We start from the raw sequence: 15559 nt of genomic DNA on the forward strand, positions 1-15559 counted from the left end.
GACTACTATAACCCCCCGAACGAGTGTCAGTGGCACTACGAACCCTGCGGGAACCACAGCTTTGAGACGTGCAGGACGATCAGTGGCGTTCACTCCAACATCTCCGTGTCCCACCTGGAGGGTGAGGCGCCCTGTGGGGCCCGGGACCCTGCGTGCCAGGGTGGGCCAGGCTCGCCGCGCTGACAGTGGGCTGGGAGCCTGAGTCGAGACCCCGCCCTAGAGGAGAGAGGCAGAAAAGGGGCAGCTTAACACGCCATGTAAGGTCAGGAGACCGTGTGAGGTCGGGGGCGAAGCTGCTGTGGGGAAAGAGCAGAAGAGGGCGAGGTGGGGGCTAGGGAGTCCTCTGCAGCGTCTGTGAGCCGAGAACACGGAGGTCTGGGGAGGGAGCAGTGGGCGTGCCCCCCAGGAGGCTGGGCAGGGCCTGGCTGTCCCTTTGGCCACAGGGCCGCGTCAGGGCCCCAGGAAGGGGGCGGTGTCCAGGCCCCTGCCTTCCCAGAGGACATCTGGAGAAGAGGACCTTCCAGGGTGGGGAAGACGGGTAGGGTCTGGTGGATGTGGGGTCCTCTGTGCCGGTCCAAGCCCCGTGCCCTGTGCCCACCAGGCTGCTACCCCCGGTGCCCTAAGGAAAGTCCCATCTACGACGAGGACCTGAAGAAGTGTGTCACACGGGACAGATGTGGTTGCTACGTCACGGACACTCACTACTCACCTGGAGAGTCTGTGCCCAAGAAGCACATCTGCCACTCTTGGTATCTAAGCTCACGTCGCAGGGGCCCCGGGGGAGATCAGTGCACATGTACACACGCACCCACATCCACGCACACACACTGGCACACAGTGTTGTTCATGTACACACATGTGGACACGTGGCCGCACGCACACAGGAACCAGGGGGAGGGGAGAAGTGGGCCCTCCTTCCTTCTGCTCCCCTTGCCTCGTCCCCTCTCTGCCCACAGTGGGAACCCAGGCGGGGGCTCCTGGACCCAGCCTTTGGGGTAGCGCCCTGAGGCTTTGGGCCGGTGGCAGAGGCGGCTGGGAGAGGCCAGCGTTTCCTCGGGCCTGCAGCCTTGCTCTTGCTTTTCAGTGTGTGTAACAACTCCTCGCAACTTGTCTGCCAGACAGACATAGGTAAGCTGCCCGCCCCTGGACTGTCCTCCTGGGCTGTGTTGGGGTCATTCTCCCCTTCCCCCTCCCCCTTTTCTTCTGTGTGGCTTCCCTGGGGCCCTCCCAGCTCAGATGTGCCCCTGATTAGCAGCAGCCCCTCGGGCTCCCCTGAAATGTGTGTATTTCTCCTGATGGGGAGCAGATGCCCCATCTGTGGTGTAGCTTCTGTGTCCTGATGGGCACCACTTAGAATTCTGGGAATGGGGTCCTGACGGGCGCTGGTTTGCCAGTGGTTGGAGGTGGGGGAAACCAGTCTTCCCCTTATTGGGACAGGCTGAGGAGGGTCTTGTGAGTCTCTGTCTTGTTCCTGACGTGTTGACGTCGGTCTCCCCCCAGGGAAGATTGTCACCTCTAAGCAGGACGGCCCCTTCTGCTACCAGGAGATCTGTGGCCCCAACGGGACGGTGGAGAAGCACTTCGGCATATGCGAGCACACCTCACCACCCTTGTCCCCCTCAACACCCGCCACCACCACCTCTGTCTCCCCCATCACCCCCTCCACCACCACGAGCACCACTCTGACCGCCAGTACAGGTAAGGTCTTCCCCTGATCCCAGCAGGGCGGCCTTTCTAGGTAGATGGGGGTGATGCCGACATGCCTCTCAACTCAGGGAGTGTCCCCTGCCTCCCAGCATCTTGACCACACCCCTGAGCCCAGATTGCAGTGATGGTGACTCGGGGCCGTCTCCCCAGACCCGCAGGAAACTACCCCTAAGGGTCAGAGGAGGCAGAGAGACACCCTCTAGTCCCCGTGCATTTGCTCGGGCTGAAATTGCAGCTCGCGCTGAACGAGCCGCCAGCCACCAGCCACCGGGAAAAGAAACTGGTAAAATTAAAAGGTTGGAAAAACCTCAAAGCTATAGAATGACATTCTCTTTTCCCCCCCTTTTACTGCAGTGCCATCTCCCTCTTCAACAACTCAGAGTAAGTCACGTTGACGGCGTTCCCAATGATACAGGGCGAGGACCTTTAGAAAGCTGCTGGGCGTCTCCCTCGAGACCCAGACACGGGGCTGGGCGGGGCGGGCTGGACCAGCGGCTCGCGGACCGAAGATGCTGTATTTTGGTGACTCGATTCCCGATTTGCTGAGCCCAGGGACACGTGCAGGGGACCTGACCAGCTCAGGGTGAAAACATTGGTCAAGAGTCCAAACCAAGTCCCTGCCGGCGTGCTTCTTCGCTGGACTGGGTGGCCCTTTCCTTATTTATTTGTTTGGCATAAGGATTTGAAAGTAGCTGAGGAAGGGGTGCTAGGCTGGCGCTCTGAGGCCTGGGTCTGTCACTGGCATGGCATTGGGGTCTTGGGTTTTTAGCTGCAGAAGGAGGGGAGAAGTGGAGGGTGGAAGTTAGGGCTCAGCTTAGAGCCTCAGAGCCAACACTGTGCCCTTTGGTGATGATGGGGACAGCTGGTCCTGGGGGTATCGGTTCTCCGAGTCCCACAGATCTCCCGAAAGGCGCGCCCCAGCCTGGCTGACCAGCGCTGCGTCTTGCTCGCCTAGGGCTATGCTGCTCCTGGTCCGACTGGATCAACGATTACCATCCCAGAATCGGCAGTGATGGTGGAGACCGAGAGACATTCAACCATGTCTGCAGGGCCCCCAAGGCTATCGAGTGCAGGGTGGCCATAGAGCCGCACCTCAGCTGGGAGAAGCTGGGCCAGGAGGCTCAGTGCAATGTATCCTTCGGGTTCATCTGCAAGAACGACGACCAGTTTGGAAAAGGACCTTTTGAAGTCTGCTATGACTATGAGATACGCGTCTATTGTTGCTGGCTGACAGATGAGTGTCGCACGAACCAGATCACGACGCCCACCACCACTTTAACTGGGACTCCAACTCTGACCCCCAGCACCACCTTAACAGAGACTACAACTCGGATCACTACAGAGACCCCAACCACAACACCCACCACCACTTCACCTGGGACTCCGACTCTGACCCCCACCACATCCACAAGAGGGACTCCAACTCCAACCACTAGTGAGATCCCAGCCACAACACCTACCACCACTTCAACTGGGACTCCAACTATGACCCCCACGACAACCACAACAGAGATTCCAACTCCGACCACTACAGAGACCCCAACCACAACGCCTACCACCACTTCAACTGGGACTCTGACTCCGACCCCCACAAGAGCCACAACAAAGATTCCAACTCCAACCCCTAAGGAGACCCCAACCACAACACCCACCACCACTTCACCTGGGACTCCGACTCTGACCCCCACCACATCCACAAGAGGGACTCCAACTCCAACCACTAGTGAGATCCCAGCCACAACACCTACCACCACTTCAACTGGGACTCTGACTCTGACCCCCACAAGAACCACAACAAAGATTCCAACTCCAACCCCTAAGGAGACCCCAACCACAACACCCACCACCACTTCACCTGGGACTCCGACTCTGACCCCCACCACATCCACAAGAGGGACTCCAACTCCAACCACTAGTGAGATCCCAGCCACAACACCTACCACCACTTCAACTGGGACTCTGACTCTGACCCCCACAAGAACCACAACAAAGATTCCAACTCCAACCCCTAAGGAGACCCCAACCACAACACCCACCACCACTTCACCTGGGACTCCGACTCTGACCCCCACCACATCCACAAGAGGGACTCCAACTCCAACCACTAGTGAGATCCCAGCCACAACACCTACCACCACTTCAACTGGGACTCTGACTCTGACCCCCACAAGAACCACAACAAAGATTCCAACTCCAACCCCTAAGGAGACCCCAACCACAACACCCACCACCACTTCACCTGGGACTCCGACTCTGACCCCCACCACATCCACAAGAGGGACTCCAACTCCAACCACTAGTGAGATCCCAGCCACAACACCTACCACCACTTCAACTGGGACTCTGACTCTGACCCCCACAAGAACCACAACAAAGATTCCAACTCCAACCCCTAAGGAGACCCCAACCACAACACCCACCACCACTTCACCTGGGACTCCGACTCTGACCCCCACCACATCCACAAGAGGGACTCCAACTCCAACCACTAGTGAGATCCCAGCCACAACACCTACCACCACTTCAACTGGGACTCTGACTCTGACCCCCACAAGAACCACAACAAAGATTCCAACTCCAACCCCTAAGGAGACCCCAACCACAACACCCACCACCACTTCACCTGGGACTCCGACTCTGACCCCCACCACATCCACAAGAGGGACTCCAACTCCAACCACTAGTGAGATCCCAGCCACAACACCTACCACCACTTCAACTGGGACTCTGACTCTGACCCCCACAAGAACCACAACAAAGATTCCAACTCCAACCCCTAAGGAGACCCCAACCACAACACCCACCACCACTTCACCTGGGACTCCGACTCTGACCCCCACCACATCCACAAGAGGGACTCCAACTCCAACCACTAGTGAGATCCCAGCCACAACACCTACCACCACTTCAACTGGGACTCTGACTCTGACCCCCACAAGAACCACAACAAAGATTCCAACTCCAACCCCTAAGGAGACCCCAACCACAACACCCACCACCACTTCACCTGGGACTCCGACTCTGACCCCCACCACATCCACAAGAGGGACTCCAACTCCAACCACTAGTGAGATCCCAGCCACAACACCTACCACCACTTCAACTGGGACTCTGACTCTGACCCCCACAAGAACCACAACAAAGATTCCAACTCCAACCCCTAAGGAGACCCCAACCACAACACCCACCACCACTTCACCTGGGACTCCGACTCTGACCCCCACCACATCCACAAGAGGGACTCCAACTCCAACCACTAGTGAGATCCCAGCCACAACACCTACCACCACTTCAACTGGGACTCTGACTCTGACCCCCACAAGAACCACAACAAAGATTCCAACTCCAACCCCTAAGGAGACCCCAACCACAACACCCACCACCACTTCACCTGGGACTCCGACTCTGACCCCCACCACATCCACAAGAGGGACTCCAACTCCAACCACTAGTGAGATCCCAGCCACAACACCTACCACCACTTCAACTGGGACTCTGACTCTGACCCCCACAAGAACCACAACAAAGATTCCAACTCCAACCCCTAAGGAGACCCCAACCACAACACCCACCACCACTTCACCTGGGACTCCGACTCTGACCCCCACCACATCCACAAGAGGGACTCCAACTCCAACCACTAGTGAGATCCCAGCCACAACACCTACCACCACTTCAACTGGGACTCTGACTCTGACCCCCACAAGAACCACAACAAAGATTCCAACTCCAACCCCTAAGGAGACCCCAACCACAACACCCACCACCACTTCACCTGGGACTCCGACTCTGACCCCCACCACATCCACAAGAGGGACTCCAACTCCAACCACTAGTGAGATCCCAGCCACAACACCTACCACCACTTCAACTGGGACTCTGACTCTGACCCCCACAAGAACCACAACAAAGATTCCAACTCCAACCCCTAAGGAGACCCCAACCACAACACCCACCACCACTTCACCTGGGACTCCGACTCTGACCCCCACCACATCCACAAGAGGGACTCCAACTCCAACCACTAGTGAGATCCCAGCCACAACACCTACCACCACTTCAACTGGGACTCTGACTCTGACCCCCACAAGAACCACAACAAAGATTCCAACTCCAACCCCTAAGGAGACCCCAACCACAACACCCACCACCACTTCACCTGGGACTCCGACTCTGACCCCCACCACATCCACAAGAGGGACTCCAACTCCAACCACTAGTGAGATCCCAGCCACAACACCTACCACCACTTCAACTGGGACTCTGACTCTGACCCCCACAAGAACCACAACAAAGATTCCAACTCCAACCCCTAAGGAGACCCCAACCACAACACCCACCACCACTTCACCTGGGACTCCGACTCTGACCCCCACCACATCCACAAGAGGGACTCCAACTCCAACCACTAGTGAGATCCCAGCCACAACACCTACCACCACTTCAACTGGGACTCTGACTCTGACCCCCACAAGAACCACAACAAAGATTCCAACTCCAACCCCTAAGGAGACCCCAACCACAACACCCACCACCACTTCACCTGGGACTCCGACTCTGACCCCCACCACATCCACAAGAGGGACTCCAACTCCAACCACTAGTGAGATCCCAGCCACAACACCTACCACCACTTCAACTGGGACTCTGACTCTGACCCCCACAAGAACCACAACAAAGATTCCAACTCCAACCCCTAAGGAGACCCCAACCACAACACCCACCACCACTTCACCTGGGACTCCGACTCTGACCCCCACCACATCCACAAGAGGGACTCCAACTCCAACCACTAGTGAGATCCCAGCCACAACACCTACCACCACTTCAACTGGGACTCTGACTCTGACCCCCACAAGAACCACAACAAAGATTCCAACTCCAACCCCTAAGGAGACCCCAACCACAACACCCACCACCACTTCACCTGGGACTCCGACTCTGACCCCCACCACATCCACAAGAGGGACTCCAACTCCAACCACTAGTGAGATCCCAGCCACAACACCTACCACCACTTCAACTGGGACTCTGACTCTGACCCCCACAAGAACCACAACAAAGATTCCAACTCCAACCCCTAAGGAGACCCCAACCACAACACCCACCACCACTTCAACTGGGACTCCAAGTCCGACCCCCACCACAACCACAATAGGGACTCCAACTCCGACCACTACAGAGACCCCAACCACAACGCCTACCACCACTTCAACTGGTACTCTGACTCTGACCCCCACAAGAGCCACGACAAAGATTCCAACTCCAACCCCTAAGGAGACCCCAACCACAACACCCACCACCACTTCACCTGGGACTCCAAGTCCGACCCCCACCACCACCACAAGAGGGACTCCAGCTCCGACCACTAGTGAGATTCCAGCCACAACACCTACCAGCACTTCAACTGGGACTCCAACTATGACCCCCACGACAACCACAACAGAGATTCCAACTCCGACCACTACAGGGACCCTAACCACAACACCCACCACCACTTCACCTGGGACTCCAAGTCCGACCCCCACCACCACCACAAGAGGGACTCCAGCTCCGACCACTAGTGAGATTCCAGCCACAACACCTACCAGCACTTCAACTGGGACTCCAACTATGACCCCCACGACAACCACAACAGAGATTCCAACTCCGACCACTACAGGGACCCTAACCACAACACCCACCACCACTTCACCTGGGACTCCAAGTCCGACCCCCACCACCACCACAAGAGGGACTCCAGCTCCGACCACTAGTGAGATTCCAGCCACAACACCTACCAGCACTTCAACTGGGACTCCAACTATGACCCCCACGACAACCACAACAGAGATTCCAACTCCGACCACTACAGGGACCCTAACCACAACACCCACCACCACTTCACCTGGGACTCCAAGTCCGACCCCCACCACCACCACAAGAGGGACTCCAGCTCCGACCACTAGTGAGATTCCAGCCACAACACCTACCAGCACTTCAACTGGGACTCCAACTATGACCCCCACGACAACCACAACAGAGATTCCAACTCCGACCACTACAGGGACCCTAACCACAACACCCACCACCACTTCACCTGGGACTCCAAGTCCGACCCCCACCACCACCACAAGAGGGACTCCAGCTCCGACCACTAGTGAGATTCCAGCCACAACACCTACCAGCACTTCAACTGGGACTCCAACTATGACCCCCACGACAACCACAACAGAGATTCCAACTCCGACCACTACAGGGACCCTAACCACAACACCCACCACCACTTCACCTGGGACTCCAAGTCCGACCCCCACCACAACCACAATAGGGACTCCAACTCCGACCACTACAGAGACCCGAACCACAACACCCACCCCCACTTCAACTGGGACTCCAAGTCCGACCCCCACCACCACCACAAGAGGGACTCCAACTCCGACCACTAGTGAGATTCCAGCCACAACACCTACCAGCACTTCAACTGGGACTCCAACTATGACCCCCACGACAACCACAACAGAGATTCCAACTCCGACCACTACGGAGACCGCAACCACAACACCCACCACCACTTCAACTGGGACTCCAACTCCAACTCCCACCACAACCACAATAGGGACTCCAACTCTGACCACTAGTGAGACCCCAACCACAGCGCCTACCACCACTTCAACTGGGACTCCAACTGCGACCCCCAGCACAACCACAACAGAGATTCCAACTCCGACCACTACGGAGACCGCAACCACAACACCCACCACCACTTCAACTGGGACTCCAACTCCGACCACCACCACTAGAGAGACAATCCCCACCACTATCACAACCACAGAGACCCCAACATCAATAACCACCACCACAGTGACCCTAACACCACCACTGACCACCACCTCCACAGTGACTCCAACTCCGACCCTCACCATTAGCACCACCTCCACCGAGACTCCAACACCTACACCCACCGTAACAGAGACCCCAACTCCAGCATCCACCACCACAGAAATCCCCTCCCCGACCACTGCCACGTCCACAGAGACTCCAACCCCACTTCCCAACATTAGCACTACCAGCAGCACATCAAAATCTCTTCCTCCGTCTTCCCCTCCAACCTCCCAGTCCACCTATCCCTCTTCCATGGAATCTACCACGCTTGTGACCACCGCCCCAACAACTGTGGAGACATATAGCACACCACAGACCCCAGCGTCGACAGAATCAGCCATCACTACAACAGGAGGAACCACGCCCTCTCCACCTACACCTGGCACCACCCCTCCAGGTACACAGAGACCATGGAACTTGCGTGGTTATTGGTGATGCGCTTACCGTTCCTTCTCCCGCCAGGGGAGCTTTACAGCTCTTGGGTCTTGAGACAGGTGCCCCCCACCCTACCCAGTGACAGTGGTCCCCAAGAAGGCTCCAGGAGGGCTCGCCTGCCTCTCCTGCCCCCCAAGTCCTGATGCTGAGTGTTCAGGAAGCTGCTGACCCCACAGTACGTCTCTCCTTGGGCATGGCTGCCTGTGGCCCACATCCCTCAGCCTATGGCTGTAAGATGGGCTACGTGGGCAAAGCCATCCTGAGGGAAGACCACCGAGGCATGTGTGGCCTCATGGGGAGTAGAGGCTGCCAGTCAGGTGCCATGGGAGACCCTCCCTCTGTCCCCCCTCTTCCAGCTGCACTTCCCCCCTGGGGCTTTGGAGGGCAGCTGGTCAGCCTCTCTTGATGGACCAATGTCCTGTGGCTCTCGTGCTGCCTGGAGCTGGTGCCTCACCCCCGTGGCCTCCCTGTTACATACACCATAGACTGTGGGCCCTGACACTCTGCTCAACCCTGAGACTGAGGGCTGGGGAAATGGATGTGAGGCCTCCCACGCCAGGTACCACGTCCTTTGAGTGAGCTGCCCACACGCACTTGCCGCCAGGCCGCCTGTGCATCTACGATGGCTGGACGCCCTCAGCCCTGACTGCACCCTCCATTCTTACAGGCTCGCCAACCTCGGGTCCCACCTCCTCGAAGACTGCTCCCACCCGTGGAACCACGACTGGGCCCCCTTCATCCACCACAGGCCCCCCTTCCACACCCACACCCACTCCCACGACTGTGTCAACGACTTCCACGGGAACTTCCACACCAATAGGACACTCGTCGACCATGCCACCCACGCCACAGACCACCAGCACCTTGACCTCCAGTGTGACCACCCCCACGGTGATCCCATTAACCTCACCCAACATCACCACGAGCATCGTCTCAGTCACCACCGGGCCCCAGAGGCAATGCTGCTATTTCAATAACACGTACTATGCCCCAGGTACCCAAGCTTTTCATTCTGCTCAGGCAATGCAGGCTGGCGGGACTTTGCGTTCCCAGCGCCCAGGGGTCAGTTGAAGGTCTAAACTGGGCGCTTGCTTGGGAAGCTGTATGCCAGCACGGGCGGATGTCTCCATGGCCAGCCCCGTGTGCTGCCACCACAAATCAGGGCTGAGTGAGGGTGGTGTGGACTTCTCTCTCGTGGCCTCTGTGGGGACCCGCCTGGGCACTCTGGTGGCCAGCCCTGTGTGGATGGGGTAAGGACTGGGTCTCTCCCCTTGCAGGTGACCTGGTGTACAACAGCACCCATGGGGACACCTGCTATTACGTGAACTGCTCGCTGAACTGCATACTTGAGATTTTCAACTGGTCCTGCCCATCCACACCCACCACCCAGCCATCCATGACATCCAGTGTGCCGCCCACCACCAAGCCTCCTGCGTGCCTGGACTTCGATCCTCCCAGACAGGTCTGTGTCTGTGGGTGGCTTTTGTCCCCACGGGCACACCCCCCCCACTATCTGGGCATCCAAAGCCCCAGGTGCTACCTTTCTGCTGGTTATGCCCCTGCCCCTATGCCCCACATCCCCAGTTGGGAGAAGGCTTTAGGCAGCTTGCTGGGCTCAGGGTCTGCTGTGGCCCTGCTACCTTCTCTCCCACGCGCCCCTTGCTGTAGTGAGGTGGCTGGCTGCCCTCCTGGACGGGGTTGCCCTTCGCCTTCAGCCTCCTGGGCAGGGCTTTTAGGTGCTCACCTGGGGTCTCGCCTGCACGGCCCACCCCTCCTGTGTGAACCTGGGCACCAGGCTGGTGCTGCTGACCCTGTGCCCTCCCCACCTGCAGGAGAACGAGACCTGGTGGCTGTGTAACTGCACCATGGCCATCTGCAAGTACAACAACACCGTGGAGCTCGTGGAGATGAAGTGCGACCCCCCACCCATGCCCACCTGCTCCAACGGCCTCATGCCTGTGCGCGTCGAGGACCCCGACAAGTGCTGCTGGCACTGGGAGTGTGACTGTAAGCCCGACGCCGCAGAGACCCACCCCACCTGCTCCCCACTGTGTGTGTGTGGGCTGCAGACCCCAGGCCGTCGTGATGGCTTTGATGGCTGAGCACCCGCGGAGAGTCAGGCCCACGTTTGGAGCAATTTCTCACGCCTCCTGCTTATTCCCCATCTCAGGCCAGGGGTCCGGGGGGAGGGAGGGGCTTGCCTGGTAGAGCATGGCCACCGCCGAGGGGCCTGGGGTGGGGGTGGGGCAGAGCTGGAGTTGGAACCGAGGCCTGGCCACTGCGGACTGAGTGCGGAAGACACTCTTGGGGCCCAGATGTCCCACGTGCCCCAGGAGCCAGACTTCGGGGCTTCCCTCAGTTTCTGGTTGCGCTTCCCACCTGACCCTTGACCCTTGGTCCCTGTCCTTGACTCTGTCCCTGTCCCTGTCCCAGCCCCCAGCCCATGGCTCGGCACTGGCTCACCCCAGCTCCCTCTGCAGGCTACTGCACGGGCTGGGGGGACACGCACTACGTCACCTTCGATGGGCTCTACTACAGCTACAAGGGCAACTGCACGTATGTGCTGGTGGAGGAGATCACTCCCACCGTGGACAACTTCGGGGTCTACATCGACAACCAGCACTGTGACATCAACAGCCAAGCGTCCTGCCCCCACGCCCTCGTCGTGCGCTATGAGTCCCAGGAGGTGCTGATCAAGGCCGTGCACACGATGCCCATGAGGGTGCAGGCACGTTGGCTGGGGAAGGGTGTCCACGGCGGGGCGCACTGATGCGGGCTCCCTTAGCCGGTGGGAGGCTGGGCTTCCTCCCCCAGAGCCAGGCTTGGAGAGGGCAGGGTGGTGCTCAGCGGACACTGGAGGCATTCAGGGACCTCTTGACCTCTTGACCTCCCCCTCTCATGCCCCTGCCACCCACCCTGGGCACAGCTCTCTGTGGCAGAAGCCCCCTCCCTGAGGACAGGGGTGAGTGGGGAGGGGCCCTGCACACACTGCACGGAGTTGTTGGTTCCCGGGGCCCGGGGAGTCCTACCCCCTGCACGGGGGCCCCCAGGTCTCCGGGGGACTCTGAGGACAGAGGCCCTGCCACCTTGCCCCTGAGACGAGTCAGGACAAGGATCAGCGCGATGGAAAGAAGAGGGAAGGGGGAGAGGGATGGGCAGAGATCCCCGCACTGGGTGCTCAGCCTGAGGACAGGCGGGGGTAGGGTGACCCCAGGTGCCTCCGGAGGCACAGCTCGTCCCGCCCTGCTGGCCTTCCCTGACCCCAGATGTCTCGGCCACAGGTGCAGGTCAACAGGCAGGCCGTGGCGCTGCCCTATAAAAAGTACGGGCTGCAGGTGTACCAGTCAGGCATCAACTATGTGGTGGACATCCCTGAGCTGGGTGCCCTCATCTCCTACGACAGCCTTTCCTTCTCCATCCGGCTGCCCTACCACCGGTTCGGCAACAACACGAAGGGCCAGTGTGGTGAGCCTCTCGCCCCCCGTGCGCTGCCCCAGGGAGGGTGTCCGGGCTGCGGCTGGCTGCGGGCGCCTGCCCCCGCGGTTGTGGCTCTCAGCGCCGTGCAGGCCCCCACCGCCTTATCTGGGTTGGGCTCCTGTGGGAAGCCAATAGGAGCCTAGTCTAGTCTGTGCCCTTGGCCCTGGCCAGCCGGCCAGGGACCTGGGCTGGGAGGGGCTGGGGTCCTGGGGCTTTGCCCAGCCTGCTGGACGGCTGGGCTTGGCTCAGGGACGCGTGGCCTTCCTGCCGACACAGGTACGTGCACCAACAGCACCTCGGATGACTGCACGCTGCCCGGTGGGGAGGCCGCCACCAACTGCGAGGTCGCGGCTGGCCACTGGGTGGTGAACGACCCCTCGGAGCCGCAGTGTTCCCATAGGGGCTTCACCACCGAGCGCCCGGCCGCCTGGCCATCGGTGGGCAGCAGCACAACCACCGGGACACACTCTCCGTCTCCGCTCTGCGAGCTCATCAAGGACAGGTGATCCCGGCCCGGGCCCAGCTGCACCCCTGCTGGTCTGCGGAGAAGAGGCCACAAGGGCTGAGCCTGGGGCTGGGGAGGCAGAAGGAAGTCACAGTGGGGCCCAGGACTCGGGCTCCTGATTTCCATGGGGCTGAGTGGCCCGTAAGGCACCCCTGTGCCCTTTGTGACCCCCCCATCTCTCCTGCCTCCTGGGCTGGTGCAGGGGCGGTTGGGCTTGAATCCTGGGTAGAGACTAGTTGACTCGGGACAGAGTTCGCATCCAGGACTGATGCTGGGGAGGGGTATTTGGGCTTAGACAGAGAGGGGGCGCTCCCAAAGCTGGCATCCCTGGGAGCGAGCAGCTTGTCCCCAGAGGTGGGCGAGTCGGCGCTGGGAGGTTCCCTGCTGGTGTTGCTGGAGGGGGCTCTTGGCACCCCGTGGCCATTTAGACACGAAGCTTCCAACTCTGGGCCTGAGCACAGCGTCTCATCCTCGGGCCACAGTGCTGGCCCCCCTACCCCAAGGCCAGCCCCGCCGCTCTGCTCCCACCCTCAGCCCACGGGCACCTGTCTGGTGGTGCAGGCTGAGCCGGGCCCCGGGGGACAGCCCGGGTGGAGGTGCTGGGCAGGGGGTATTGTGAAAGAGGCTGGGGCACTGGCCAGACCGTGATCTGCAGCCCTCCACCCGCAGCTTGTTCTCCCGGTGCCACACTGTGGCCTCCCCCAAGCACTACTACGAAGGCTGCATATTCGACAGCTTCACTGGGCCCGACTCAAGCCTGGCGTGTGCCAGCCTGCAGGCCTACGCAGCCCTCTGTGCCCAGAAGGGCATCTGTGTCGACTGGCGGAGCCGCACCGGCGGGGCCTGCCGTGAGTGCCTGCCCGCCCCGTCCCGGGCTCTGCCGGGCGCTGTGCCAGGAGCCAGACTGGGGTGGGGGGACAGGCCACCAGAAGAGCGGCCTTGCTCAGCACCCGGCGGGCTGGGTCCCCTCCTCCTGGCTCGGAACAGCGTGGGGGGCTGAGGCCACGCTCAGCCCGTGCGGGTGTGTGGGGTCCTGTTTGGGAGGGGTTGGGCACGATGTCACTTGGGGGTTAGGGTGGGGGAGACAGGCTTTCCCCCTCTGACCCTGGTTCCTGCCCCCTCCCCACAGTGGTGACGTGCCCGGCGCACCGCGAGTACCGGGCCTGTGGTCCCGTGCAGGAGCCCACCTGCAAGTCCAGGTCAGTCACCGTGGATGCGTCGGGGCGGTAGGCTGTCCCTCTGACCGTGCTCCTGGCCGGTGTGTCGGGGCTGGTCGTCCAGTCTGTCCCCTCGCCATCTCATGGTGCTCTCCCCCCCAGCCCCACCCAGGCAAACAGCCCACGCCTGGCGGAAGGCTGCTTCTGTCCCGAGGGCACCACCAGCTACGCGCCCGGCTTCGACGTCTGCGTGGACCTGTGCGGTAGGCTGCCTGCCAGAGGCCGCTACTCCTCCCTGGGGCTGAGGCCAGCTCCCACGTGCTGGGGCTGTGCTCACGGGGCTGTGCTCACGGGGCCTGTCTCCTTCCTTCCTAGGCTGCGTGGGGCCTGACAACGTGCCCAGAGAGGTAGGCCGACACCCTCGGTGCTGGGACTGGACACTCCCACGAGCCCTGCATTTTGGGAGGTGGGATGGGTTGGAATGAGAACCTGGGATCCTTGGAGGCTATAATGAGTAATGAGTGATTTAAGTCCTGGAAGGCTGAGCTAGCAGGGGGATCCACCCACTAGCTGTTTCACGCTCTGTCTACACCTGCGGCGGCGTCTGCAGCGCTGAGCGTGTCTCCTGCGTGTGGTTGGCTCTTTAGCTCCACGCTGTGTGAGCCCCACAGAGGCACGTGGCACGTCTGCCCCGCACCAGCCCTGTGTGTGCACACGCTGGTGAGCAGGTCTCGGTTGTGATGTGAGTGTCCTGGCCCAGAACCTGCCCTGTGCGCTCAGAGCGGGGAGGGCGCGGGCTTTCCCGCAGGCTGACGGGTGCAGCGCTGCCTCGGGCTGACCGGCGCCTGCTCTCCCCCTGTTCGCCCCTCCTCCCTGCAGTTTGGGGAGCACTTTGAGTTCGACTGCAAGGACTGCGTCTGCCTGGAGGGGGGCAGCGGCATCGTCTGCAGGCCCAAGACATGCCACCCCAGGCCCCGCATGGAGTGCGAGGAGGAGGGCACCTACGCTGTCACAGAGGTCGACCCCGCCAACATCTGCTGCAACATCACCTCTTGCAGTAAGGCGTCTGCGGGGCAGGGAGCGGGCCTGGCCCTGCTGTGGTTTCTGGAGGTGGGGGCCTCAGGGCGTGTCCGTAGGAGAGTGGGCGTCGGTGGGGCCACGGGGGTCCAGACCCCGGGTCCCTCTGCTGCAGGCCCCAGCCCTGTGCAGGGTGGCGTCGGGGCTCGGCCAGCTAGCAGCCGTGCTCACTGGGGTGTCTCCCCCGTTTTCAGAATGCGACGTCAGCCTGTGCAGGGAGAACCCCCCTCCGTGCCCACTGGGCTTCGAGGTGAAGAGCAAAATGGTCCCTGAGAGGTGCTGCCCCTTCTACTCGTGTGGTAGGTGGGCCGGGGTGGGGGATGAAGGAGGTCTTGGC

At 60.5% G+C, this 15559-nt stretch overlaps 2 protein-coding genes across 2 annotated transcripts in view; both read left to right on the forward strand.

Annotated features, from left to right (window-relative positions):
* The window catches only part of LOC112402238 (mucin-2-like), a 35439-nt gene extending 26950 nt beyond the window's left edge, over window positions 1-8489 (forward strand). The window contains exons 26-34 of the mRNA XM_024749032.1: window positions 602-749; window positions 1085-1128; window positions 1501-1698; window positions 2663-2919; window positions 3012-3142; window positions 7091-7270; window positions 7475-7654; window positions 7859-8134; window positions 8345-8489. Coding sequence (XP_024604800.1) covers window positions 602-749; window positions 1085-1128; window positions 1501-1698; window positions 2663-2919; window positions 3012-3142; window positions 7091-7270; window positions 7475-7654; window positions 7859-8134; window positions 8345-8489 — 1559 coding nt within the window. The remainder of the gene's footprint in view (window positions 1-601; window positions 750-1084; window positions 1129-1500; window positions 1699-2662; window positions 2920-3011; window positions 3143-7090; window positions 7271-7474; window positions 7655-7858; window positions 8135-8344) is intronic.
* Window positions 8490-9199: 710 nt separating this feature from the next.
* Window positions 9200-15559, forward strand: part of LOC112402241 (intestinal mucin-like protein) — an 8900-nt gene continuing 2540 nt past the window's right edge. Inside the window, exons 1-13 of the mRNA XM_024749034.1 lie at window positions 9200-9288; window positions 9674-9897; window positions 10284-10468; window positions 10839-11013; window positions 11487-11734; window positions 12288-12471; window positions 12760-12985; window positions 13658-13836; window positions 14118-14214; window positions 14308-14408; window positions 14521-14552; window positions 15025-15202; window positions 15417-15521. Coding sequence (XP_024604802.1) covers window positions 9200-9288; window positions 9674-9897; window positions 10284-10468; window positions 10839-11013; window positions 11487-11734; window positions 12288-12471; window positions 12760-12985; window positions 13658-13836; window positions 14118-14214; window positions 14308-14408; window positions 14521-14552; window positions 15025-15202; window positions 15417-15521 — 2023 coding nt within the window. The remainder of the gene's footprint in view (window positions 9289-9673; window positions 9898-10283; window positions 10469-10838; window positions 11014-11486; window positions 11735-12287; window positions 12472-12759; window positions 12986-13657; window positions 13837-14117; window positions 14215-14307; window positions 14409-14520; window positions 14553-15024; window positions 15203-15416; window positions 15522-15559) is intronic.

Source organism: Neophocaena asiaeorientalis, unplaced genomic scaffold (genome assembly GCF_003031525.2).
Source record: "Neophocaena asiaeorientalis asiaeorientalis breed wild unplaced genomic scaffold, Neophocaena_asiaeorientalis_V1.1 scaffold43, whole genome shotgun sequence".
Classification (NCBI taxonomy): Eukaryota; Metazoa; Chordata; class Mammalia; order Artiodactyla; family Phocoenidae; genus Neophocaena; species Neophocaena asiaeorientalis.